This window comes from Jaculus jaculus, chromosome 11 (genome assembly GCF_020740685.1).
Source record: "Jaculus jaculus isolate mJacJac1 chromosome 11, mJacJac1.mat.Y.cur, whole genome shotgun sequence".
NCBI lineage: Eukaryota > Metazoa > Chordata > Mammalia > Rodentia > Dipodidae > Jaculus > Jaculus jaculus.
Window position 1 is genome coordinate 44,932,100 of NC_059112.1, and position 27,605 is coordinate 44,959,704.

General features: G+C 36.2%; 1 protein-coding gene across 7 annotated transcripts in view; it reads right to left on the bottom strand.

The window, feature by feature from the left end:
• Nucleotides 1–27,605, bottom strand: part of Slit2 (slit guidance ligand 2) — a 370,481-nt gene that overhangs the window by 53,582 nt on the left and 289,294 nt on the right. For 4 of the 7 annotated variants that reach the window (XM_012948213.2, XM_045161149.1, XM_004656085.2 and 1 more), the window contains 5 exons: nucleotides 27,180–27,251; nucleotides 23,940–24,103; nucleotides 6,040–6,164; nucleotides 5,802–5,899; nucleotides 4,427–4,566 (listed from right to left, as the gene is read on the bottom strand). In XM_012948213.2, coding sequence (XP_012803667.1) covers nucleotides 4,427–4,566; nucleotides 5,802–5,899; nucleotides 6,040–6,164; nucleotides 23,940–24,103; nucleotides 27,180–27,251 — 599 coding nt within the window. Of the gene's footprint in view, nucleotides 1–45; nucleotides 73–4,426; nucleotides 4,567–5,801; nucleotides 5,900–6,039; nucleotides 6,165–23,939; nucleotides 24,104–27,179; nucleotides 27,252–27,605 lie in introns of all 7 variants that reach the window. The other 3 variants (XM_045161148.1, XM_012948212.2, XM_045161147.1) reach the window with 1 other exon arrangement.

Below are 27,605 nucleotides of genomic sequence, written 5' to 3' on the forward strand. Positions count from 1 at the left end.
GAAAACTGAAGTGAAAATTATAATAGACTTAAAAAAGCAACTAACCTTTTTCCACCTCATTCAGATTAGCAGCTGGCAGCGACAAAGACAGAAGAGACAAAAGACTTTTTACATCGCAATACAACAGCAGCCACATGAAGCCAACAGCAGCAATAACAACAGGGGTGTGTGTATGGAGGGGTGGTGGACAGCAAACCCATGAAGGCTTAGATCTCTTACCTACAGCTGCCCAATTGCTCAAACATGGAGGAGAAAGAGGCACAGGTACAGGGTATCACATGGAGCTAGAGATCTGCATCCACACCAGGTGATTAGTACCTGGTCAACTTTACTGAGAAAGATGTTTACTGAATTGTTTGGTATGGGGCCCCAAAGACAAAATGGAAAAAAATAAAGCATTCTGAATATTTCCACAAAGCAGATTCTAAAGCATTTGTGTGTCCAGGTTGTATGGACACCATCATTTTGTTGAATTTATATAATCCCATTAGGCAATAGGAAGACTTAAAATGTAACCAACCTGTACCATACTTTGTTTTACTGGGAGAACAGCATCACTTATAACACAGTTCTGACACAGGGGATTTAGTCGTGAATTTATTGCAGGAAAATTAACTTCATTTTCTCTCATTTCCACTGGTGATAAACAGTTTTCAACTGAACTCCTACACTAGCTTAGAAAGGGTGAACATGTTGCAGGTGTACTACCGTAGTTTCAATTATTATTCTATAGTTTTTTAGGTTGTCTAACAGAAAACATATTTTGAAAGGTTTTCTAAAATAAATGTATTGTTTTTTTAAAACAATGATAATAATGATTAAAAATATTTAAAAAAATCACACCCCAAATCATTGAAGCTTAAATGAATACTTCTGAATTTTCTTTTTGAACAGTTTACCATTTTCAAATTCTTATTTTCCTAATAGCATAATCATTTTAACTTATAATCATAATGAATTAAACTTTATAAAAATTAACCTTGCCTGAAGAACACTAACAAAGATCATTGAAATAGGAAACGTAATGATCTGCTGATGAGGTAGGAGGCTACAGTGAAGATTACGTAATGGAAAAGCAGTAATGACCCTTACAATTAATTCTGTCAATGTCTTCTGGGGGAGGGGACCAAATGATTGTTTTTCTCTAATAAATTATTACCTATTTGCTGTGATGTTTTGGTTACTCAGGGTTTAAAATAAGCATCAACAAATTTCCTAATGCTGGTTCATTTTCTTGTATTTCAAGCCCATTTATACAGCCTGGAAGCCATGTCATGATTTCCATGCCAGATCACATTCAGAGCTTTAATTTTTCTCCATTGACAACATCATGCTCATTTTGAGTCTTGATACAAGATGTAAAGTGTAAGTACTGTCACTATAATCATTTACAAGTTTTTTCTATAAAATTTTATTTGTTGCTAAAAAATAGAGCTCACTCTCTCCTTGTATACCTTTAGGATATAGAACAAAAAGAAAGTCCTTAAAGAAAAAGCCAACTTGCGACTTGAAGGAGTATATTCTGTGAACACAGCAGGGTTTTTGTTTCCAGATTTCATGCTCATTAACCAGGTTTCAAACTTAAATTTGAAACAATAAAGTTATATTATAAGAGAGTTCCTCCCTACCTATAGATTTGTATTAAAAAAGGATATGAAACTAGAATCTGGCTCATACTTTCTTGTAATTAAAGGTCACTTATGTGCTATGGAATTAAATAGTTTGTAAATGAAGTCATTTTACATATTCACAAAATCTCTAATATTGAACAGATAAGTTATAAAGTTTTCCTTTCAGGTATCTTCTCTGTTGCTAAATTGTCAACTTCTTCATGACTTGTAAGACCCAGATCAAATTTAGAATGGTAATATCTTCATATTCTGCATACCTTGTACTTTATATTGACTTCAATATTTGTCTTGATCCTTTTCCCAAATTAAGGCAATGCAATATGTGTAATAACTATGAGAGCCAAGTGACACATGGTATATAGTTATGTAGGCTCCGGCACAACAGCTTTTTATAAACATGACATTTTTGCTGAACATTGATTTAGTTAAACTTTGAATTATGATATGTTTAAAAGAATGAAATCTGACAATTTTGGAGAAGGAGGCTTCCTCACACTTCTCAGAAGGTATCACACAACTTAATTACTTAGGATGGAAGAGCAGGGATTTGGAAACTGAAGGCTAAGCAGATAAGAGAAAGACCCAACAGATTTTTTTTTTTTAAGAGTTTAAAAAAAAAGAATATCAAAAGCTAAATCTGGGGAACCTGTCCCACACTAACTTGGAATTTTCTGCTACCTTATGAAAGTTATCATTAAATGGATACAGAAGGACCTGAATATAGCTGGACTACAAAGCTTAGCTTTTCATAAAGAAGGACACATATATAAATTCTTGGTTTCTGTGTTCAAGCCAGCATAGAAACAAAGTATTCTTGTAATTCTTAGGGGTCTAATTTGTCTGGTGGAGCCAGAGATGGTTAGTTTCTAAGGCTCTCAAAAATAACTGGGTTCTTGGGAGGTAGAGGTAGGAGTATTGCCATGACTTCGAGGCCATCCTGAGAATACAGAGTTAATTCCAGGTCTGCCAGAGCTAGAGTGAGACCCTACCTTGAAAAACTGAAAAAAAAAAACCAAAAAACAAAAAACCAGGGATTCTTATGCCCTTTCTAACATGATCTATTGGGACAATTAAGCCCTTTTTAACACGATCTATCAGGACAATGATGGACAAATAGAACTGCTTCTTTCTAAGAAGGTAGTAAGAGATTCTAGTGAGCCAGGCGTGGTGGTGCACACCTTTAATCCCAGCACTCAGGAGGCAGAGGTAGGAGGATTGCCATGAGTTTGAGGCCACCCTGAGACTACAGAGTTAATTCCAGGTCAGCTTGGACCAGAGTGAGACCCTACCTTGAAAAAACAAACAAACAAACAAACAAACAAACAAAAAAAAATCAACAAAAAAAGAGATTATAGTGTAAACATCAGACTTCTTGCACAAATCTATGTTACCCTATCCTATAGAGCTGTGAATCTCAGGATAGGAGTAAGAACTCCAGAATCTGTGGTTATGATCTATGGACTACAAATATTTCAGGTATCACATGGTGATGGTGGTAGGACACCCAACCTGTGTGGCTGCATTAGAATAGGTGTGTTACATACACTCTCCATCCTTCATCAACACAAACTAAGAATGTTTAAATTCTGCGCATTAATAGGAAGCAATGTGTATGTGTGTGTTATATAGCAGTTAAAGATATGGAATATTAAATCTCTTCTAGAAACAGTATCCATGGCATCAGGTATTTTTTTCTTGTGTGCAATAAAAAGTAAGGAAAAGTCAGCTTTAGAACACCCAAAGAGATACTGGTTGTTAAAACTGAACTTCATTATTTTATGTATAAGTTTCCCATAAAGAAAGATAATTTCCCATGAGGAAATATAAGCAGTATACTGAAAGTTTGGGTATTTCATAAAAATTTTGGTTTCAATGATTTTCCTACAAATCCTTGGTAAAGTTAGTCAAAGGCACGTGTATTTATCTTGTTTAGCTGTATTAACCTTAACTGCCTAAATAGTTATTCCACCCTCTGAAATTTATCTATAATGTATTGGATTGTATAGAAATAAAGAATGAAAACATACAGCAAAATGAAGATGATAACTTTGAAAGAAGTTGTAAAATCTACTTCTGTTTTTGTTTAGAAATAAAACATAGAAGATTACTTTTTCTATATCATCTTGAATGATTTATTAAGGAAAAAAATATAACTGCCATTTCTTATTCACAGCTACAAAACCAATAAAAAGCTATTCTGTCAAAACAGACGAGTCACAAACTTGACACTAGCTTTATAGAAAATTGGTTTGAATTGAGAAGAATTTTAACAATTTGAGAAGTTTCATCAAATTTAGAAACTAAGAAGACAAAGTATCAGTAAAAAGGTGATTGTCTCATAAGACTATCCAAACTGTTCAATATCTTTCAGATGGAGTGTCATTTTGAAGGACATGGATTACTGGAGGCAAACTCAATAGTGAAGAAAAATATGGACATTACTCATTGCTAATGTTAAGTTATGGTTTGTCTATATAAAAAGATACTCATTTGTATTGGTGAGCTAGTTTGAACATGAAAAACAGTTTTCATGAAAATGTCATTGAATCAAAAGGCAAAAAGTTTCAGCATTACAACCTTCATTCTTTTACTTCACAGCATGATTTTGTAAGACATATACGTGTGTAGACATGAACTATCTTTAAGGATTTCTGTGACTTACTTTACATGTAATTGTCAGAACAACTTCCAGTTATTGAATAACAGAACAACTTAATAAACACTTATAACATAGTATAATGATGCTGTCAAGTGAGTACATTGACTAATGGCATAATATGTCCTGTTCTTCATACCTGTGTACTCAGGTGGGCAAAGGCATGTGTAATTATTAATTCCATCAACACATGTAGAATTATTTTCACAGTCATTGTCCTCACAATCATCAATATTGACTTCACAATTTTCTCCTTCAAATCCATCAGCACAAATACACCTGAGCATCAAAGGAAAAAAATGGCAGAAAGCATCTTTTTTGCTGTACTTTAAAGCTATATGGCATAAATATTGAGGGGAAAAACATAAATGGGCTCATAAATTATAGAGGGTTTAACTGGAAGAAATTTATTTAAAAATGCTTTAAATAACATGTTTTATGCATCTATTAAAGGTAATATCCAGCAACTCCCTAAAAAAGACATTCAAAAAATAAAATTTATGCTGGCTTCAAAATGGCAAATGCTTTGTGTCTTTAAGTCAATAATATCAATATATTACTAGGTCTGAAAGAGAAGTAAAATTTATTCCACAGCCCTTGATAACATAAGATCAAATTGTGCTATAATAAAATATTTCATGCTTCTTTGCTCATAAGTGACAAGGAGCTCATTCTGGTTTTAAGAATGTTAACATCTATTGTTCTATATGGAATGTCCTTAATGTTTTACAACAAAAGAGAAATTTAAAATTTACTTTTTACCTTTCTTGTCATTATAAAATAAGTATGATTTCTTTATGTCTTAATAAATACAACTCTTCTAGGCAAAACTGAACATTTATTTCTGAGATGAATGATAGCAAAATAATCTCTAAATCTGCATGAATAAGAGATAATTTTATAAAAGACATATTTCTTCTAAAAAGTAATAATTCTAATAAATTTATTCGTAGATTGGCATTCTTAAGTAAAATTATTGGTGTTACTTAATAAAGAACCCTATTTCATAATTCATGAATCACATCTGAAGTAATTGTACCATATGATTGAATAATTGCAGATTTAAAATATTCACAGCATGTTTGTCTACTTATATTGTGTCTGGGAAATGAATCATTAATTTTGTTTCAGTGGGACCTACATATTATCATCACACACTATCTGTTACAGCACAAAACAGTTGACAGATGAATATAGGATTTGCAATAGGGGAAGAGCTGGCTATTAATTAACATGATGTAGTCATTACTTTGTCTTGTCCTAATATGACTTGATTAATCATAATATGTGTGTGCATGTTTTCAAATTTCTGATTTTGTAGCAGCCTGACCTGAGAGTAGTGTATGTTTGTTTTTCATACTGCAGTATGTCTGAGAGGGACCCATGCATATTATCTGTATTTCCATATAATTTTTGAACGAGTGTACTTTTATTTGAAAAGGAAAATGAATGCCTGCTTACATATTCCTTACTTCAACACTTCAGACAAAGGAGATCACACTCTAGTCACTTACCAGAATCCATCTCTTTCTCCTTCTTTTAAGTGGCAAGTTCCTCCATTTTTGCATGGGTTACTGATGCAGGGATGAATTGGGACATCACAGTCCTGCCCCTGTAGAAAGAATGATAAAGCAAAGTTAGATGCAAATAAAGTAGGCAGCTGCTAGCACATAGTGACATGACAAAATGCTGATGACATACCAAGACAAATGAGGCCTCCAGGCTGTGGCTTCCACCACAGCTCCTACTTACCTTGAAACCGTATGGACAAGTGCACCGATAAAAATCAACTGGGTCATTGTTACAGGTACCATCATTTTTACATGGATTTGATAAGCACGGGTTACACTTAGCAAGAATATTGACATCCACAGGACCTAAAAATTAAGTTAAAAAATGTAAGAAATTAATGCTTTCTATTTTTTAACTCAAAGTATTTCATACTCCTTAATGTAAAAGAAAATTTTGTATAAAGTTACTGGCCACACATATATAAATGTTTCTCCTCTATGAGGAAACTAAAAGTCAGTGTCATCATATTATATTCAGGAATGTGACTACAGGTTTTCTCAGTTTAAGCTATATGAGACTTTCTGAGTCAGTAGCTTCGGCAGGTTTTGCCCATGTCAATGAAATGAGCATCCCACAGTAACTCTCTTTAAAGGGCTAGTTTATATGGATACTTTCTATATCTCAATCTCAGCCAGCTTCATGGAAATACATGCTATTGGCTCCGAAAGAACTATCCTTGCAATTGTGTGTGCATGCATTTTATAAACAAGTAGGAACTTATCCTTCCAATTCAATGCAAAATAGAGCATATCTCCCCAGATAACATTGGCTCAGTATTGTTATTTTCATACAATAAGCATAACATACAAAACACACACAAAAGTGGCTTTTTATTTTTCATTTCAATACTGAGGATTTAATGCAGGTCCTCCCACATGCTAACAATGTACACTAACAATGGACTACTTTTAACCTTGAGTGCTGCATTTATATGCATATGGAAACAAACAAACATGTAGTTTCCATTAGATTCTCCATCATTTCTCATTTGATTCATTTTTAGTTCATTAGCACAGTATGCGATGGTGAGACTTCCAGATCATCCTCTCTAAAAATGTAATACCATTGACGCTATCACTGTTGGAAACTTCAACATTTTAGAGCACAACTTACAGAAATCACCTGATCCATAAAATGTCTATACAAATGTAGATTTAGCCTTGTTTTCTCTTGGTCACACTTATCTACTAGGTACATACTATTAAAAGTAGAAACTGAACTTTCTTACTAAAATTAAGTTCCATTGATGCTCACATTTGCACTGTTTGTGAAAGTGCATTAGCTTTCATTTCTGTCACGTGCACCTGACTAGAACAATGACAAATAACCCAAATAAGTATTTATGATTTTGTAAAATTTAAGACCAATTATAAGTTTACCTTTACTTATACTTATATAGCAACAATAATATTTGTGTTACTATTTGTGCATATATATGTATGCACGTGCACCTATGTTTGAATATATGGTCTTGTGTGTGCCACTGCATGCCTGTGGAGGCCAGAGTATACCATCAGGCTATTGTTCCTCTCATTCTAGCTTGTTTTAAGACAGAGATTTTCTTGTTGTTTGACACTGAGGACAACTAGCTGGCCTGTGGATTGTGATTCTCCAGACTGCGCCTCCCAATGGCATAGTAGAACTGGGTGTGATGTGTCTGACTTCATGTGGATCCTGGCTATCTGAACTCTGGTTGGCAGGTATGCATAGGAAGTGCCCTTAACCAATGAATTTTTTCCTAGTGCCACAAATATACATTGTTCTTTTGTGTGTATATGTGTGTATGGTTGTGAAGTAGTATGCAGGTGTGTGTTTGTAAAGTATGCACATCTGTCTCCTTAGGCAGTGCCCTGTACGTGCTTGGAGACCAGGGGAGAATGTCTGATTTCCTCCTCCATTGCTGACCTGATTGTTTTTCTTGGGATACAGTCTATTAATGATTCAGGGGTTTTTAGTTTTCATGAACCTCAGAAATTCTCCAGTGCCTGCTCCTCACAGGACTGGGGCTACAGACATGTGTGGCCATACCCAACTGCTTACTGGTGTCCTGGGGATTCAAACTCAGTGGTCTAAGGCACCCTCAGGCCATCACACTTGTGAAAGAAATGGTCTTAACCAGTGAGCAATCTCTTCTGCCTCTTTAATTATTATCATTTTTTAAAATTTAGTTATTAGAGACAGAAAGAGTAAGAGTGAGAATGGGTGTGCCAGGGCCTCTCGCCACTGCAAATGAACTCCAGATGCATATGCCTTCTTGTGCATCTGGATTACATGGATACCAGGGAATTGAACCTGGGTCCTTTGGCTTCACAGTCAAGTGTCTTAACCACTAAGCAATCTCTCCAGCACCACCTCTTTTTTTTTTAAACCATCAATCTGTCCATAGTTCTTTATATTCATTGGAGCAAGCAATGACAATATTTTAATGTTTTATTACACAAAATTCCTATGGGACATTTGTTAGTGGGTCAATTGTATACTTTCAATCTCCACTGTCAGTGATCAAACCTTCTGAGATAACTTTGCTAAAAAAGCTTCTGGTAATACAAACTACCTTTCATGAAATTATTCTACAGATTAAAATTAATGTCTGTGAGTTATGTAAGAGAAAATAAATTGACACAGTTGTCATAAAGACTCTACCTATCTCTTATCTTGAGACATATCAATGATCTTTCAAATGGTTTGGGATTAAAATTCACAAAAACATAAAAGATTCTGGGCTGGTGAGATGGCTTAGCAGTTAAGCACGTGCCTGTGAAGTCTAAGGACCCTGGTTCAAGGCTTGATTCCCCAGGACCCACATTAGCCAGATGCACAAGGGGGCACATGTATCCTGAATTTGTTTGCAGTGGCTGAGGCTCTGATGCACCCATTCTCTCTTTCTATCTATCTCTTTCTCTTTCTATTGCTTTCAACTAAATAAATAAAAATGAACAAAAAATAATAAATAAATGAATAAATAAAAGATTCAGTATTTCTATGACACAAAACTATACCTAAAAAAGCCCCATGTAGACATATTTAGCTGGAAATTACAAAACTTAGAAATTGATGACAATTTGGGGGATGATTGTATAAAGGTTTAGGTTTTAGATGTAAAATTCCTAGCCGCCAGTGGCACCTCATTCACTAGAAAGAACTTGATAATGGTAGCATACTTTCTACTTCTTCTTGGGAACCAGAAACTACTCTGTATGGAATTATTGCTGAGATCATTCTCAAATGAACCTCACAGAAGTTCAATTTCTCATATCTCTTAAGTTACTTCTCAATTTATGCAAAATTCAGTTACTAGGCACATTAGTGAAACTAACAGTGGCAATTAGGGCTGGAGAGATGGCTTAGCAATTATGGCGTTTGCCTGCAAGGCCAAAGGATTCTGGTTCGACTCTCCAAGACCCACGGAAGACAGATGCACAAGGGGGCACACATGTCTGGAGTTCGTTTGCAGTGGCTGGAGGTCCTGGCACACCAATTCTCTCTCTCTCTCTGCCTCTGTCTCTCACTTGCTCTTTCAAAATGGATAAATAAAAAAATAAAAAAGAATGTCCAATTCTTAAAAAAGACAGTGGCAATTAATTAAAACATGTTGCTCAATAAATAAAATACCTCTCATTCAATGGTAATTTTGTTTGTTAAAGGAACCAGCAAAAGAAAAGGGACTATCAAATTCATTTTTCAGCTGGTGAAGAAGATTGAAAGCCCTAACTCTGAACAAAGGTGTGGGATGAAGCTTCTGGGAATGTGTTCTGGCAAACAGCAGGTCAGCACATCCAAGATCTGTTAACACTTATCTAGTGACTTCCCAAAACCTTGAGAAAAAAATGTTTCCAGTCTTTCTGTGTTTCCAAACTTGCAAAACTATAGTTTGAGTGGTGGAGTTCAAGGTTGCAATTTTCTAAATCCATCCTGTGGAATGTGATATCTTTCAGTAATTATACTTGCATGTCTACAAGCTACACTATATTTTTAGGGGCAGACAAAACATGAATATATTGTTAAAGGATATAGTACATTATGTACTTAAGAAAAGTTCCAGGCTGAAGCTGTCCCTGTTCATGCCACATAGTCAAGATTTATTTCATAAATTTCCATGAAGTCATCCCTGAATCATACTATCTCATCTCTTCAGTTTGACCAGGACAAGTTTAATTTCTCATAATCATATTGAATTATTTCCATGTTTAGAATTCTTATTCTTATGTGCTCTCAATTTAGCTAAAAGAATCAAGTGAATAAATTTACTCATGTTCACAGGCCTTTTCTGATAATCTTTTAAATCCACTGAGCTATTTGGGGGATATAGAAAAATGTAGAGTTCAAACTTTGACTATTAGGGCTATCATTATATTTTCTTTTCCTTCAAATTTTTGTCATTGGTGTTATTAATAACATTTTGCTATGTTGGAGTGAAACTCAGGGCCTCTAGTATGTGATGCAAGTGCTCTATCAGGGAGCTGCACACATGGCCCTGTATCTTTCCTTAAAGTCAGTTCTTCAGAAATATTTCTAGTTTCTAACACTTGGGTTTGAGTATTGGGTAATTTAAAAGATATTTATAGATTATAAAAATCTCAGATAGTAATGTCCTTTGTATTTCCTAATGTCTTAAAATAATATATTTTCTCATATCACTGATATTGTAACTTCAGGTAGTGAAATTCTTCCCTATAATATCATCTTTATATCTGTCTAATTTCTAGTTAATTGTGCCCTTTGGAACTGTCTTTCTTATATCTTTCTCTTTGCTATTCCATTTTCCCTCACTTCACCTCTTTTACATTTTATCTTGTCTTTTATTTGACTACAGTTTGTGATTCATTTTGCATTCCATGTCATTATCAGAAATACTCTCCTAGATCACCTTATTAAAGGACACTGAGTTATTTTTCCTGCTTAAACAATGAGATGGTTGGGGTTGAAGCTTAAGGTACATTCTACTAGAAGACACCCTGAGATGGCAGAGACATTCACACAGCTGTCTAGCAGCAAGCCAAAACTTGTAGAATACAATATATGTGACTAAATTCCAGTGGGAAAAAAAAAATGATGTCCAAGAGCAGAAAATCCAGGAAAAGCCAGACAACCAGAGTGATTATTTGTTCTGCATTAGAATAGGCAGTCATATATCTTTACTTATTCATTTATTAACATATTCTTTTGTTCCCTCTTCCTTGTTACCATTTCCCTGTGGTCCTCCTCTAGGGGGTTATGAGATTTATTGTGGTATCATTAAGGCCTCAATAAGTCCCAATGGAATAGTTGGGGGAGCTGTGAATCTTAAAATCTTTCTGCCTCCTCTTCTTCAATGATTCCCTGAGCCACGGCAGGCCAGGAAAGGGTATGAATGCCTTACCCAAACCCATAAAGAATAGACACCTAGAAATGAGATGCAACAGCCCTCACTGATCTCTCACCTGACCACCTACCTAGTGTGGATGTCAAGGAAGTCCTTTCTGTTCCAGGGCTTTTGGCTCTATGTGGTCATACTGTGAGCATGAGATGTGACCTTTTCAATTGCCAACTGTCTCTCTGCCTGTTTTCTCATCTGGACCTACTATTTGGACAGATGTGTATCTGGACATATAGATGCCACCCAACCATCTTTTATTCTGGACCTACTGCCATCCTGCACTTCAATTGACTCCTGTAGTTCAGCTCTGTTCTAAGTCTTGACCACCCGCAGCTCCTCCAGCTTCTCTTACAGCTGACTTAAGTTCCTTGTCTTACCAATTCAGAGACTTTAGCACTTCTATCACTTTCATAGCTCTGCTTCTCAGGCCTCTTTGGAACTCCTTACCTTTTAAATCTTTGTACCCATTCTACAACATTCACATATGCATAGATATACTATATGCATATACACATATATAATGGTTTATAATATATATATTATATTGATATATATAATTAATATAATTGATATATGTAATTAATTGATATATAATTATATATAATATATATATATAATTGAGATATATATATACATACATATATGTGTATATATATATATATGTATATATATATATATATATCATGTATATATAATGTGTGTGTGATGTGTATGTAAGATTTCAGAGTTAACATTAGTAATTAAGATGGAAAGGTAAGACCCTGAGTTTGCCTCACCAGGACTACAAAGGAAAGCAGGAGTAGCTAATGAATTGTTGCCATTGAAACCACTATACTTTGTGAATTTGTTATTCAACAAATTGACATTGTGCAGACACAAGCACATTTGTTTATGATTCTGACTAAGAGTGCTCATGATACCTGAAGCTCATGCTGTTTTTTGATTAGACTGGCTGACCAGTGAGTTCCAATAGACCTGCTGTCTCTGCCCCTCAGCACTGGCAGGGGGCAGGGGGTGTCACAGGGCTGTGCAGGCATGTTGAATTTTTAAGTGGGTTCTAAGGATCAAACTCATGCTTGTCCAGCCAACGTTTTTACCCATTGAGACCCACTTTTCTCTTTTGTAAAGCTAACCGGTTCCAAGAAATGTTAAATTATTTCTAGTAAATTAGCCCTCATGAGATTTGTGCCAAAGAGAAGAAAAGAAATCTTGCTAAATGGAGGCAGACATTTACTAGTTTCCCTTCTAGGGCAATGTAGGCTAACTGGATTGATTTAAGATTTAGTCTTGACTTAAGGAAGTGCTCCCACATCAACTATATGGATGGAGGTGTCTTTAGCTAAATAATTCAAAGGGAAAATAAGAAGAAAGTTTGGTTAATGATCTGTCTCTGTCACTTGCTTTAATCTTTAATGGAAGTACTGCTGGATCTCAAACCTATTACACAACTTACAGGCAGACTTGCTTACTTGACTCAAATCACTCTCTCTGCACCTGACACCAGTCTCACCACTGCTGAGACTTGTTATGCTTTGATTTATTACCAAACGTTCCACACAGAAACTTCTAAGTCTATTCCAGATTCTGCCTTCACTCTGCAATCTCTTGCAAACACAACACCAATAATAAATTCTTCTAGCATTGCTTCTCTATGAAGTCAGAAGTACATCAATAAAACTTGAAGAACATGCAGGGGACATTTGATATAGGGCATAATGAACTAAAAAGAAAGAGATTTTATTTTAAATTTGTGATTCACTTGCTATTAGTGAATTTCTGAAGCATTAGGATCAAAGGTATGTTTGTTAACATTCCATCATGAAATAACTCACTTATTGAGAATCTACTTTGTGGCATGTACTAGTCTAAATTTTCAGTGATTTAAGCCATGTGAAATGCCAGAGTTTGTAGAAAATATGACAGTTCATCAGTGGAGATGTCCACTTATCAATCAGTGAAAGTATGACAATCATAATACATGTCTTGAAATGCATGCTTTAAGTTTGTGCAAGCTGCTAAGGGGGGGGGGGTTAGGAAGAGGAATATGGAAGTCCATCAGAAAAGTCATGGCCAGTATCTGAAGTCATGGATTGAAATAGTTGAGAGTTTAGTAAGGACAAGGGTAGAACTCCACAATTGCCTTCATTCAAGAGTGGGTGAAAAACTGTCATCAAAAGATATGAAGAATGAGCTGGTTGTGGTGGTGCACACCTTTAATCCCATCACATGTGAGGCAGAGGTAGGAGGATCGCCATGAGTTTGAGGCCACCCTGGGATTACATAGTCAATTCCTGGACCAGAATGAGACCCAACCTCAAAAAACAAAACAAAATAAACAACAACAAAAAGAGGTATGAAGAAAGACACAGAGAAAGAGCAATGGCTACTACTGCCCAAGATGAGAAGGGTCAATAAAGATGTAATAAGCAAACAAATTGTACATAAAAATAAATAAGAGGATGCCACTGGGTTTAGCAGAACAGAAGTCATTGTTCCCCAAGACTGTTAGTTTATGGATGAAAATGGTGGCCAGATAGTGGCAGTTATCTTGTACAACTGTAAATTCCAAACCATAAATGTAAAGTGAGTTCTCTGGAATTTCTAGGCTTGGTCTATTATGTATGGCATCAGGTCAGGTCAATGGAATCCTGGAATCTACATGGATAAGAAAAACCAAAGGACTTTATGGAATTGCTGTATCCAAGAGAATATAGTCACAAAATGTTCAAGATTTGAATGTGAATTATTAGTTTTCTTAACCTATTCAAATAAATATCTGTTAAAAGTTTCTCCCTTTTAAATTTTTATAATGTGTAATGAAAAATGTCTTCTTTACTTTTTATGCATGATGGTTTTGACAGATAAGTCTATAAGCCCCAGTTATTTCTTTAGCTAGTATAAATCAAAACCAAAAAATCCTAAGTTATTTCAATGTTATATTGCATAAGTTAGTGATATTATATCTGAAAGCATAAAATGGTTTTGATCGAGTTCTGAATAATACTGCAAAGGCAATCTAAGTAGTAAAGTTTTCAGTCCCTGTATTTTACTAAATTATTTAATTATATTTATATTTAGTTAAATGATATGAATAATGGGAAGCATAGTGTTTGGGATGTAGGTCATTGGTATAATGCCTAGCTAAAATGTGCAAATCCTAAATTGACTAGAAGCAAAGAAGGTGGGAGGAAAGGAGGAAAAGGGGGTTCTCTGTAGCCCAAGGTGGCCTCAAATTTGCAATTCTTCTGTCTCAGCCTACTGAGTAGCTGAGATTATTGACTTGTACCCCCAAGCTGTACTAAAGTAGTGACATTCTTTTGCAGACTTTCCTGACTGTATATTTTGAGTTCATAAATGCTGATAACCTGTTTTGGCCTTTCTTCTGACCTATTCTCAGGTCCCTCAGCTCCCTCTGAGATGTCCTGATGATTTCATGACAATTCTACAACTGTTTACTTTGGGCATATATCAATTCTACCATAAAGATATATTGCTTTTAAAATAATTTTGTGGGCTGGAGAAATGGCTTAGTGGTTAAGGCTCTTGCCTGTGAAGCCTAAGGACCCATGTTCAGCTCTCTAGATCCCACTTTAGCCAGATGCACAAAGGTGAGTCAAGTACAAGGTCACACATGCCCACTAGATAGTGCAAGCATCTGGAGTTCGATTGTAAAGGCTGAGGCCCTGGTGTGCCAATTCTCTCTCTCTCATGTACACTCTCCTTAAAAATTAATTTTGCATGTATATGAGGTACACACATGTTTGTAAGCATGTTTCTCTCTGTGTGTATACATATGCATGTCGGTGTGTGTGTTTGTGTGTGTGTGTGTGTGTGTGTGTGTGTGTGTGCACATTTCTCTGTGGAGGCCAAAGGTCAGCATCAAGTGTCTTTGTCAGTCATTGCCTGTCGCATTCTTTGAATAAGGGTCTCTTGATGAGTCTAGAGATCACCGCTTTGGTTAGACTAGTGGTTCCCTATCTTTGCCTCCTCATCACTCATCTTACTAGCATATACCACTGTGCTTGGCATTTATATGGGGGTATGGGGGATCCAAATTCAGGTCCTCATGCTTTCACAGTAAGCTCTTTACAAACTGAGCCATATCCCCAGCCTGTATTATGCATATTTTTTCACTAAACTTCTACACCATTTTAGAATTAACTATGCATTAGTAAAATATAAGTCCCATGCAGACAGGTGTTTAATTCTGTTTCACTTACAGTATTTTAATCATATTGGAACTTGCCTGGTAATTAGTAGGAACTCCAAAAATACTTATCAAATGAATGAAAGAATATGTAATCACTTTCTAATAGAATGTTCACTCCTCAGCACAGTAAGTGGAATATGAATGTTTATCAGATAAAATTATTCATAATTTAGTTGTGTTATAGCTAAATATTTCTAAACCTGGAGGTTTAAAAGGAATGTTGGAGATTGACAATATTTCATGACCCCTCGTAATTTTCTAAATATGAAAACTAAAAAAAAACTATTGCAGACTGATCACTGTAAGACTATCCAATAACCTGAAAATTAAGACAGTGCATGAGGATTACATGAACAAATCATGATCCTCAATCAACCAGTTTCTACTCCAGAAGAGAACCCTGAGTTTCAGGCTAGCCTATGCAATAGTGTGAACTTTAAGTCAGCCTGGGATAGAATGAGATCTTGCCTCAAAACTCAGCTTTACAATTATATGAACACAAAACCAAAACTACAGAGAGTATTTCAGGAAATTCTCCACAAAGAAGAAACAAATAACCAAACTCATATGCCTATAAAAAGCAGATAACAACAATCAAACTCAGAGCAGGCACAAAAAAACTTCAAATCCCATGAAAACCCCAACACACATCTACCATCACAATATGGCAGGGATCAAATCAAATCTCATAGTCATTACACTAAATATTAATGGCCTTCATTCACCCATCAAGATACACAAGCCAACAGAATGGATCAAAAAATTAGACCCCTCAATTTGTTGCCTTCAAGAAAGCCACCTCACCATTAAAGACAGACACCTCTTCAGGGTGAAAGGGTGGAAAACAATATTCCAAGCAAATGGGAATAAGAAACAAGCAGGCATAGCTATATTAATACTGGGTAAAATAGACTTCAAACCAAAAATAATTGAAAAAGACAAAGAAGGCTACTTCCTACTTATCAAGGGAATAATCCATCAAGAGGATATTACAATCATAAATCTGTATGCACCAAACACAGGGGTACCACAGATCATAAAACAAAACCTACTTGACAATAAAACAGAAATAATCACCAACACCATCATAGTTGGGGACTTCAATACACCATTATCAGTAATAGACAGATCATCCAAACAGAAACTCAACAGGGAAGTAAAAGAGCTCAACAAAACTACAGAGCACTTAGCCCTAACAGGCATCTACAGAACTTTCCATCCCAAATCCACAGACTACACATTCTTCTCTGCAGCCCATGGAACATTTTCTAAAATAGACCATGTACTGGGTCACAAAGACTGCCTCCACATATTTAGGAAAATTGACACAATTCCCTCCATGATATCAGATCACAATTATATATTGCTAGAAACCAACAACAAAAGACCTACCAAGAATCCCAATGGCACCTGAAAACCAAACACAACACTTTTAAACAACAAATGGATAGTGGATGAAATAAAAAAATGAAATTGCAAAAATTCCTAGAATTGAATGACAATGAGAACATATCATACCAAAACTTATGGAACACAATGAAGGTGGTACTCAGGGGAAAATTCATGGCACTCAATGCCTTCATAAAAAAGACAGAAAGATCCCAAATCAATAACCTAACCATCCACCTAAAGGTACTGGAAAAACAAGAAAAATTCAATCCTAAGAGCTCCAAAAGGAAAGAAATAATTAAAATCAGGGCAGAAATTAATGAATTGGAAACCAAGGAAACAATTAAGACAATTGACAAAACAAAGAGCTGGTTCTTTGAAAAAAATTAACAAGATTGGCAAAAACCCTGGCCAATATGATCAAGCCAAAAAAGGAGAAGCTTCAAACTAACAAAATTCAAAATGAAAAAGGAGAGATCACAACAGACATAAGTGAAATTGGGAGAATCATCAAGACTTATTTAAAAAACCTCTACTCCATAAAATTGGATAATATGGAGGAGAAGGATAAATTCCTGGACACATACCATCTAGCAAAGCTAAACTCAGAGCAGATTAATCACCTCAATGAACCCATCACACTCATGGAGATTGAAAAAGTAATAAAACACCTCCCCCAAAAGAAGAGTCCAGGACCAGATGGCTTCTCAGCTGAATTCTATCAAACTTTCATGGAAGAACTCAAACCAATCTTCCTTAAATTGTGCCACACAATTGAAGAACAGAGAAAGCTACCCAACTCCTTTTATGAAGACCTAATTCCCAAATCAGGCAGAGATGCCACAAGGAAGAAAACTACCAGCCTATTTCCCTAATGAGCTTCGATGCAAAGATCCTGAACACAATACTTGCAAACTGAATCCAACAACACATCAACAGCATTATCCACGTTGACCAAGTGGGATTCATCCCAGGAACACAAGGGTGGTTCAACATAGGGAAATATGTCAATGAAATACACCACATAAACAAGGTTAAACATAAAAACCACATGATCATTTCGATAGATGCAGAAAAGGCCTTTGACAAGATACAACATCACTTCATGATAGTATTGGCATGGTTGGTACATATCTTAATATAATAAAGGCAATATACAAAGCTCCAAAGACCCAAATAATAATGGAGAGAGACTGGAGGAATTCCCATTAAGATAAGGAACAAGACAGGGTTGTCCTCTCTCACCTCTGCTTTTTAATATAGTACTGGAAGTCCTAGCTCAAGCAATAAGACAGGAGAAGGAAATAAAAGGGAAGCAATTTGGAAAGGAAGATTTTAAGTTAGCTCTATTCACTGATGACATGATTGTATATAGAAGAGGCCTGAGAGACTCCATCCCAAAACCCCTGAAGGTGATTAACTCCTATAGCAAAGTTGCAGGATACAAAATGAATGCACAAAAATCGGTAGCATTTCTATATGCAAATGACAAAGATACAGAGAAAGAAATAAGGGACATAGTCACATTTTCAATAGCACCAAAAAAAAAAAAATCCCTTGTAATAATGTTAACCAAGGAAGTGAAAGACCTATACAACGAAAACATAAAAACACTCAAAAAAGAAATTGGGGAGGACTTGAGAAAATGGAAAGACCTCCCATGCTCCTGGATAGGAAGAATTAACATTGTGAAGATGACAATCCTACCAAAGGCAATATACAGATTTAATGCAATTCCAATTAAAATCCCTACAGTGTTCTTCACAGAGATAGAAAAAAAATTATCTCAAATTTCATATGGAAAGGCAGAAGGCCTTGCATATCCAAACATATCCTCAGCAAAAGAAATACCTCTGGTGGCATCACCATACTGGATCTAAAGCTATATTACAAAGCCATAAAACAGCATGGTACTGGCATAAAAACAGGAGTATAGACCAATGGAATAGATTGAGGACCCCGACTTTGGGTCAAGCAACTATAGCTACTTGATATTTGACAAAGGCCCAAACAATATAGGCTGGAAGAAAGATAGCATCTTCAACAAATGGTGCTGGACAAACTGGATAACCATATGCAGGAAACTGACACTTGATCCACACATCTAACCATGCACTACACTCAAGTCCAAATGGATCAAAGACCTCAATATAAGACCAGAAACTCAACTAATACTGGAAAAAATTTAGGAAGTACTTTCCATGATATAGGAATGGAAAAGGACTTCCTGAACAAAACCCCTGTAGCTCATGATCTTAAACAGTTACTCAACCAATGGGATCACATGAAGCTGAAGAGCTTCTTTACAGACAAGCACAAAATAAGCAAAGCCAACAGATTACCCACAGAATGGGAGAAAATATTTGCGGGTTATCCAACTGATAGAGGCCTAATCTGTAGAATCTACAAAGAACTCAAAAATCTAAACAGTAAGAAGTCAAACACCCATCTCATAAAATAGGGCAAAGAGCTGAACAGGCAGTTCACAGAGGAAGATACACTACTGGCAAACACACACTTAAGAAAATGTTCATCATCCCTAATCATCAGAGAAATGTAAATTATAACAACTATGAGATTCCACCTTACCCCAATAAGAATAGCAAACATCAAAAAATCAAATGAAAATAAATGCTGGCAAGGATGTGGAGAAGTAGGAACACTCATCCACTGTTGGTGGGAATGCAGAATGGTACAACCACTTTGGAAAGCAATATGGAGACTCTTGAAAAAGCTGACTATGGAGATACCAGGAGACCCAGTTATTCCCTTAATGGGAATCTACCCTAAAACCTTCAAACCACAGGCCAGAGAGATTTGCTCAACCATGTTTGTAGTGGCTCAATTTGTAATAGCTAAGAGCTGGAATCAATCCAGATGTCCATCACTAGAAGAATAGATAACTAAGATGTGGTATATCTACACAATGGAATTCTATACAGCAGTAAGAAAAAAATGACACAAAGAAATTTGAGGAAAAATGGTTGAACCTGGAACAGATCATTCTCAGTGAACTTACACAATCACAGAAAAAAGAATTGCCATATAGTCTTACTCATCTGCAGCACCTAACCTGAGTCTACCCAAGATACCTTACATACCCAGCAAGCATCTCATGGACTAGACACTAGGATGGATGGGGAGGGAGGGGAAGGAATTGAAGGGGTGGGAAACACAAATCTAGACCCAAACGGCAATGGTACCATAAAATTTTACTTCTAAAAAGGCAGACCAAAATGGCTGAACCTTCACCAGGCTCTTACAGGAAACACCTGAACCACAAGACAATGGAGAGGGTAGGATCACATTTAACTTAAATCTTCTATATCTTCCCTCTCTCCATCTCCTTCTCCCTTTCCCTGTCTCTCCTCTCTAACTGTTGTATATTAATTATCTTTTTCCTCATTTACTTAGCAGGCACTGACCTGTAACTCCCAGTACCAGCATGGGGCTATCACCCACAATGAGCTTTTGATCAGAGAAACCTACAAGGTTTTCTAAAAGAAATACAGATTTCTGTCAGAGTACTTGATGACCCTCCAAAGTTAGTGGTAAGACCCTATTGCTGAAGACACCATATGCAGCTGACACATAAAATGGAACAGCATGGCTGGAAGCCAGAAGTCAGTCCCCAGACAGTCAGCGTGTCTAGTGCCAGGAGGTACTACATGGGCAATGGGGGGAAATGACCAATCTCTGTCCAAGCAACTCATGGCCCAATCTACTTAGCAGCAAATAACCTGTTGTGATGCCCACACAAGTGCAATAGTGGCACACAGCCATGTTAGGGAACCAAGTGCTCTTGATTTGGCTAACTGATCCCCTCAGTGGTATGGGACCCATAGCTGGAGCTGGGAAACAAGTCAGAACCATATTCAAACATAAGCCCACTCTCCAATATCAAGCTACCATCAATCATGGGCTACAAGAGGGCCTACACTTATTAAACTCTCTAAAAAAAGTAAGGATTATCTCATTTGTCCTGGTGCTAACTTACTCTCCATTGGAGAATCTGCTTCTCTTTTTCTGATAGATGCAGATCGTAAGGAGAGAGCCACCCCATCATACCTCAAAAGGGTCCTGGCTGAAACTAAGGAAAACTGGCGAAACAAGCAAGGGTTCTGTTTTCCTGATGAACTGGCTACCAGCACAAGGGGGAAGGAGACCAACACAGAGAAAAATCAACACCTACAAAATCAGAGAGCCAGAGCCCCAGAGGCCTCCAACACCTCATCACTGTAGCAGTCCAAAAATAAACCCAATATGGCTCAGGGAAATTTTGCAGAAGAGAGAGTAGAAACAATGTCAGAGCCACATTTTGGGCCATATATGCAGGGACATTTATTGTACCAATAACTGTGGGCTAACTCCCCAATGCACGACCTATATACCTCAGCAAGGAGGGGCCAATGAGGAGGGGGTAGGTCATGGATGAGCCTAATAATCCTAAACTGCCTGTATTTGCTGAATAGAAAACTAATAAAAAAAAAAAAGATAAAAAGAAAAGTAAAAAAAGAAAAAAAATGTATAGTTGTTCTTGGAGAAAAGTATAAAACTAAATGTATATGTCATTTTATAAAAGATGTTTAAGACAACTTTCATGAATAAAATAAAAACATTTTATACTGGTATAATTATATGGAAGGTTAAGTTAAAATTGTGAAAATATCAGTATGTAAAGTATTTTAGAAAATATCATTTTATTGTTCTCAAGCTCATAAAATATGTCTCAGCAGAGCACAGAATGCTTCCCTAAATACATGTTTATCCCCCCCAAAATTTAGAATGTTTTGCCTTCTACCAAGATAATACTTATGAGTGAATATTTCTCATAATGAGTTTGAATTTTGTTTTCTTAGTATATTTTCACAATAGGCTTCAAAGTTTTTGCAATCAATGCCCATGATCATAGAGAAGCATGACATTCCAATAAAATTGTACTTTCAGTGTTTAATAAAAATATTAAAAGCTATAGGTAAATAATCATTCTGTTTCAGTCAATAATAAGCAAGTATAACTGACAATTTTTACTTTATGGAAAATGTAATATGGCAATAAATATTAAAATGGTAATACATATAAAAAATTCACCTGATATATAATATATGTGCATTTATATTGCTAAAGAATGATACATTCTTCTGAGGTACTAGAAACAGAAAACCAAGGGCAGAAGATACAACATCCAGGAAAACAACAATGTGATATATTAAACAGGATCTTCTTTGTTTCTTTAAAAATTAGTCCTGGTATTTTTATGCTTATTTATTATGTGTGTGCATGTGCAAGTGTGTGTACAGGTGCACCAGTGTCTCTTCCTGCTACAAACACCCACCCCCTCAGCTTTACATGGAGGCTGGGGCATTTAAACCTGGGCCAAATTTTGTAAGCAAGCACCTTCAATCATTGAGCCATCACCCAAGTCCCAAGTTCTGGTATTGAAATGATAAAAAATATGTTTAAAAGAACAAAAGAAGAGGGTTTTTTATGTTAACACTTAGCATGTGTTAATCATTATGATTATGATGCTTTTTCAAATGTACACAGCTAGGCCAAAGCATTACATGCCAATTTCAGACACTTTAGGGGTGCAAAGTTTTGAAATCACTCTCCCCTCACTCCTTTTGGGGCTTTCAAGTATCAGAGTACAAAAATCAACTGCTAAGGTCACTGTGTGTGAGACAGCATGCCCTGGATATTTCACCTAACAATATTAACAGAACTTTTTCAGGCTGACACTATTATTTCTATAAGGATAAGGCAACTGAGGCACAGACGGGTTAAGACTTTAAAATAGGATGTCTTAACCATTGACAAAATGAACTTGGTATTTCACCAACCAGGCTGGGATTCAGAGCTAACATGGGAGCCACTGCACAGTATTATTTAAAAATGATTTTCCTACATAAATGCTCATGAGTTGAAAGCTTTCCTCAGGTAAGTAAGCAGCTAGGTAAGCATCTCCATAGGCCAAACTGCTCTCTGCTCCAAAAAGCCAAGAATCAGGTTTGTCCAGAAAACAGAAAATATGCTTAATCAACATTTGCTGATTATATATTTAGACTATCAAAAATTTTATTTCTTTAATAATTTCTGATTTGTTCTCTCCAAACACTTAGAATTTGAGAATAAAAGTAACCACTTCCCCCTTTTAGGTCTATATTTGAGAACCCCAAGTGAAAATTTACATAAAATAAAAGTCTAATAATGGTTACCTCTATGGAATGTGACCAATGGTTAATTTTATTTCTTCTTAGAGAAATAAAATGTTCATTACCATTTTTGTTTTCCTACTTAAGAGTTTTCCTATTCATATTTAGATACTTTGTATTGCTACTTTTACTATGATTGAAAAGGTAACATTTGTTATGAAGACACAATTTAGAATTTACTAGTACACTGAAGGGGAAAAACAGGGATAGCAGCAAACAAGAGGGCACATCAACTCAACAAAGGTATTCTGCAGTACAGAGGTGAGGGGAAGGCCTGGCTGGAACACTTAGGAGGCTTAGATCACCTTACCTGGGATAAGGAAGCCACAGGGCCCTGGCAGCCCTAACAGCAGGGGATACATTCAGATAAGGCAAAAACAAAATATTTTACTGGTTAGAGGCTAGAACAGAAATTTCCAGTATTTGTGCATTTCCACATACATTAAAAAATGTAAGCCATTCCAATGACTTCTAAGACTTACTTGAAAATCCTAGTAAATTCTTTAATTGGATAATCAGGTAATTACTCTCTTGTTCAAGTAGAGGAATAGAAAATATAATTCCTTCAGTGGGGAGTTTTTCAATATCCAAAACCTACCATCAAAGGTTTCTTTGGAAAGTAATACTGTGATTCTTAAAATGATAGTTTTATTAATTTATTTGACAGAGAGAGAATGAAAGAGAAAATGAGATAGGGAGAGAGGGACAGACAGAGAGAGGCAGCAGAGTATGGGGATCCACAGCCTCTTGACACTGTAAAAGAACTTCTGATACATGCACCCACCAGTTTGTGCTGGCTTTGGGTGGGTACTGAAGAAATGAACCTGGATGGATAGGCATTGTAAACAAATGCCTTTAATTTCTGAGTCCCTATAATGTATTTTTTTAAAGTACAAATAATTAAAAAGTATACCTTGACATGTAAACTTTTTGGATGGAGTTGTGAGTAACAGTTTATCAGCCATTTCTCCTGGACCAGCACAGCGAGCAATTCCGGGTTCCTTATATTCCGACTTCACCCAGTCGGATAACCACTGCATGTTACAATCACAGTAAAGAGGGTTGGCGCCAATGGCTCTGGAAAAACAACACCACAAAAGCACATACACACACATACACACAAGCATGGAAGTATTATTTCCTAAGGGAACAGAATCCAAGTTGATCCTCAGTAGAAAAATCCCTATGGATTTATTAATGATAACAGTTTTGAAGAAAATGGAGACATTGAGTATTCCCACTCTCCTTCATTGTATGCAGCTGGAATTATGAATTATCACTAAAGTTAACACTTACTTGGGTTTGCAAAGTCACCTCGTACTCTAAGAGACACATTTACATCGTATTTAAGGATACCCTAAGGGCTGGTTAACATTTCTTGTATTCATCCATTATTACAAAGAAGTAAGTCATGATGCAGTGTTTTGAGGACTCAAATATGAATAAAGACTCATTCTTGACTCCAAAGAACTCTCTTTCTGAGATTAGCATATTAACATAAGTACACCATCTCTGTGGGGATTTCCAGAGTAGAAGTAATAAGAGGTGTCTACGAACAAACAGACTAACTTCTATGGGAAGTAATGATAGACAAGAAAGTCTAAACTGCTTCCATAGTTAGAGCTAAATAGATGGAAAGGTTGGGGAAGATATTTCAGAGGACTAACCAGTAATCACAAAGACACAGAGTTAAGAAGTAGCATGAAATAATAAAGACACATGAAGGTAATTCTTCAGATGTGACTCTTCCCTGGTATGTTATTTATTGTAGTCTTTCATTTCAGAACATTGGTGTTTACTCACATAAATATGAATAAACTAGAGGAGGCATTATGATAACAATTAGCATACCATTACCATGTGCGGGAAGCTGGGTTAGGCTATTTCCATGAATTACTGTATTTTATTTAAAATAGTAAGTACAAAAAGCTAACATTATCAATAATGCATTTCAAAAATTTAAAAAGTAAGACCAGAGAAGTTAGTTAGTGGGTTTATAAACTCACCAAGCTAAAGAACCTATGCTAGATACACAGAGCTGCTTCCCCCCGGCCCCCCTCCCCACCAAGGTAGTGTTTCACACTAGTGCAGGCTGACATGGAATTCACTATGTAGTCTCAGGGTGGCCTTGAACTCATGGTGATCTTTCTACCTCTGCCTCCCAAGTGCTGGGATTAAAGGCATCTGCCATCATGCCCGGCTACAAAGCTGCTTTTAAAAATTGATGGGTTCTAACATATTTGTCTTCTAATTTGGAATCCCAAAGATGTACAGTCCAATCATAACTCAACTTTTTCATTTAAACAGCTTTTATATACTTGCTAAATTATATTTTACATGGTAGCATTTACTATATTGGAATGTAGTAAAAGTTTCCCATACATGTATGTCAGACTTAAGCCCTTCTAAATTAAACATGAGTAAAATGATGTTTGATTCATTGGCTTTCATTTCTACTGACATTTGCTAACTCCTTACTATGACTGAGAAAGAGGAGAAAAAAATGGGATGGGGTGTAGAATTCTTTATGATCTTTAGCATAAAAGACACAGGCATAAATGGAATACAAGGCTGAAGAAAACACAGGGCAAAGAAGGTTCAAACTGGATTCATTGACTGGAGAGAGTCACATAAAGGGTTTTTGTGCTCAGCTCAAGCAGCATCTTCCTATGGAGCCTTCTCTGATCTATGATTCTAATTCTCCAGCAGAATGCCCCCTTCCTCTTTTAGATGCATTCTGTCCAACAAGCAGCATCAGAAAAGGACAGCCTGGGTCCCCCAACCCCACCCCCACTACAGACTTTGTTCACACTGTATCTCATCTATGGAGTGGTCTTGAATGGGAAAGGTTCTGGGGATCAAGGATAAACAGGTGAGGTCTGGCCTCCCAGACTCTTCTATTCTAACGGAAGGACTAGAAGCAGGAACACTAGACAAACTGGTGGACATGTAAACGTGCACTAGTAACACACCTCCCATAGGCTAATTTTATGTGTAACATGAGTGGCTATGGGGTCCCATTCTCTCAGCATTGCCTTTTCTGAATTTTCTACATTTCTAGTCATTTTGGAGCTTGTAGGTTATACTAAGATCCTACTGGCCTTTATATTTAGGTAGTAGCTGATAACTGCCACCAGGTCACACCCAAGTTAACCTCACTTAGGGGGACTTTGGATCCTAGGACTGACTCCTGCACTTCCTTCTACACTTGACACGTCTTTGTTTTCCATCCAGTAATAATATAATAATGGAATTCAATGAAAATGGGATTTGGAACCTAAACTATCCCATGTATTTAAGAGTTTTATTGTACTTTAAAGAAGTCTGAAAGTAAAAAAGACTGCTGAGGGAGGAAACACAAAGGACAAAAACAAACAAACAAACAAAACCTTTAGTGAGCAAGAAAATTTTGTTGCTTCCTAGTGCCACATTTAAAGCTTTGAACACTATCACATTTCTTTCTGTAGGGTGCCAGAGTCAATATTAAGGGATAAATGAATCTTGCTTGAGTAAATTAGGGTGTGATATTTAGCATGCAACCTTGAGAAGTGGAATTGGGTCAGACAAAATGAAAGACCATATTTTAAAATGAGAGAATACTGAGAGATAGGAACAAGGAGGTTGGGGAGCTGTGTTTGCAGAGCAGACAACTGTAAGTCAGCAAAGAGAACCAAACTAATGGAGGATAAAAGCCAAGAGAGTAAATTAAAAGCTTTTCTTGTTGAGGACAAGATATTCAGATTGAAATTTTACATCTTCTTTTAAGATTCACTCAATCAGGCTGGAGAGGTAACTTAGCAGTGAAGGCACTTGCCTGTAAAGCCTAAGGACCCAAGCTCAATTACTCAGTACCCATATAAGCCAGACACACAAGATGGTACATGGGTCTGGAGTTTATTTGCAGTCACTAGAGGCTCTGACATGCCAATTCTCCCTTAACACTCTCTGCTTTCTCTCTCTCCCTACTCTCCCTCAACACTCTCTATCTGCTCTCTCTCTCTCCCTCTCTCAAATCAATGAATGAATAAAAACTTTAAAAAAGACACACACAATTATAGCTTATAAACTTATAGCAAAGGAAAGGTGGAGAACTGCTCTAGACTCAGTAAGTAGTGTGTGACCCTAGACCCCCATTCATAAGCTAGGTACTCACAGGTGGGATAATGCAGACAGATCATTGAAAGTCCCTTCCGGCACAACAGAAACATCATTTCCATGGAGAGAACTGTAAGTTAGAAAAAAAAAATTAATCTCCTATAGTCCAGAAAGTTAAGAGAATACATACATACATATATATATATATATATATATATATACACACACACATATATACATACATACATACATATATATATGTGTGTGTGTGTATATATGTATATATATGTATATATGTATATATGAGTTTTTGTTTGTCGTAATCCTCAAATCAATGGAGAAAACATGGTCTATGTCATAGATTGTCTGCATGTTACTAGATATCTATTTGGGAAAGCAAAATGTTAGATCCTACCTCTCATCAACTGTAAAAAATAAGTTTGTGACTGAAGAGTTAAAATTAAACAATAAAACTAATGGTCTA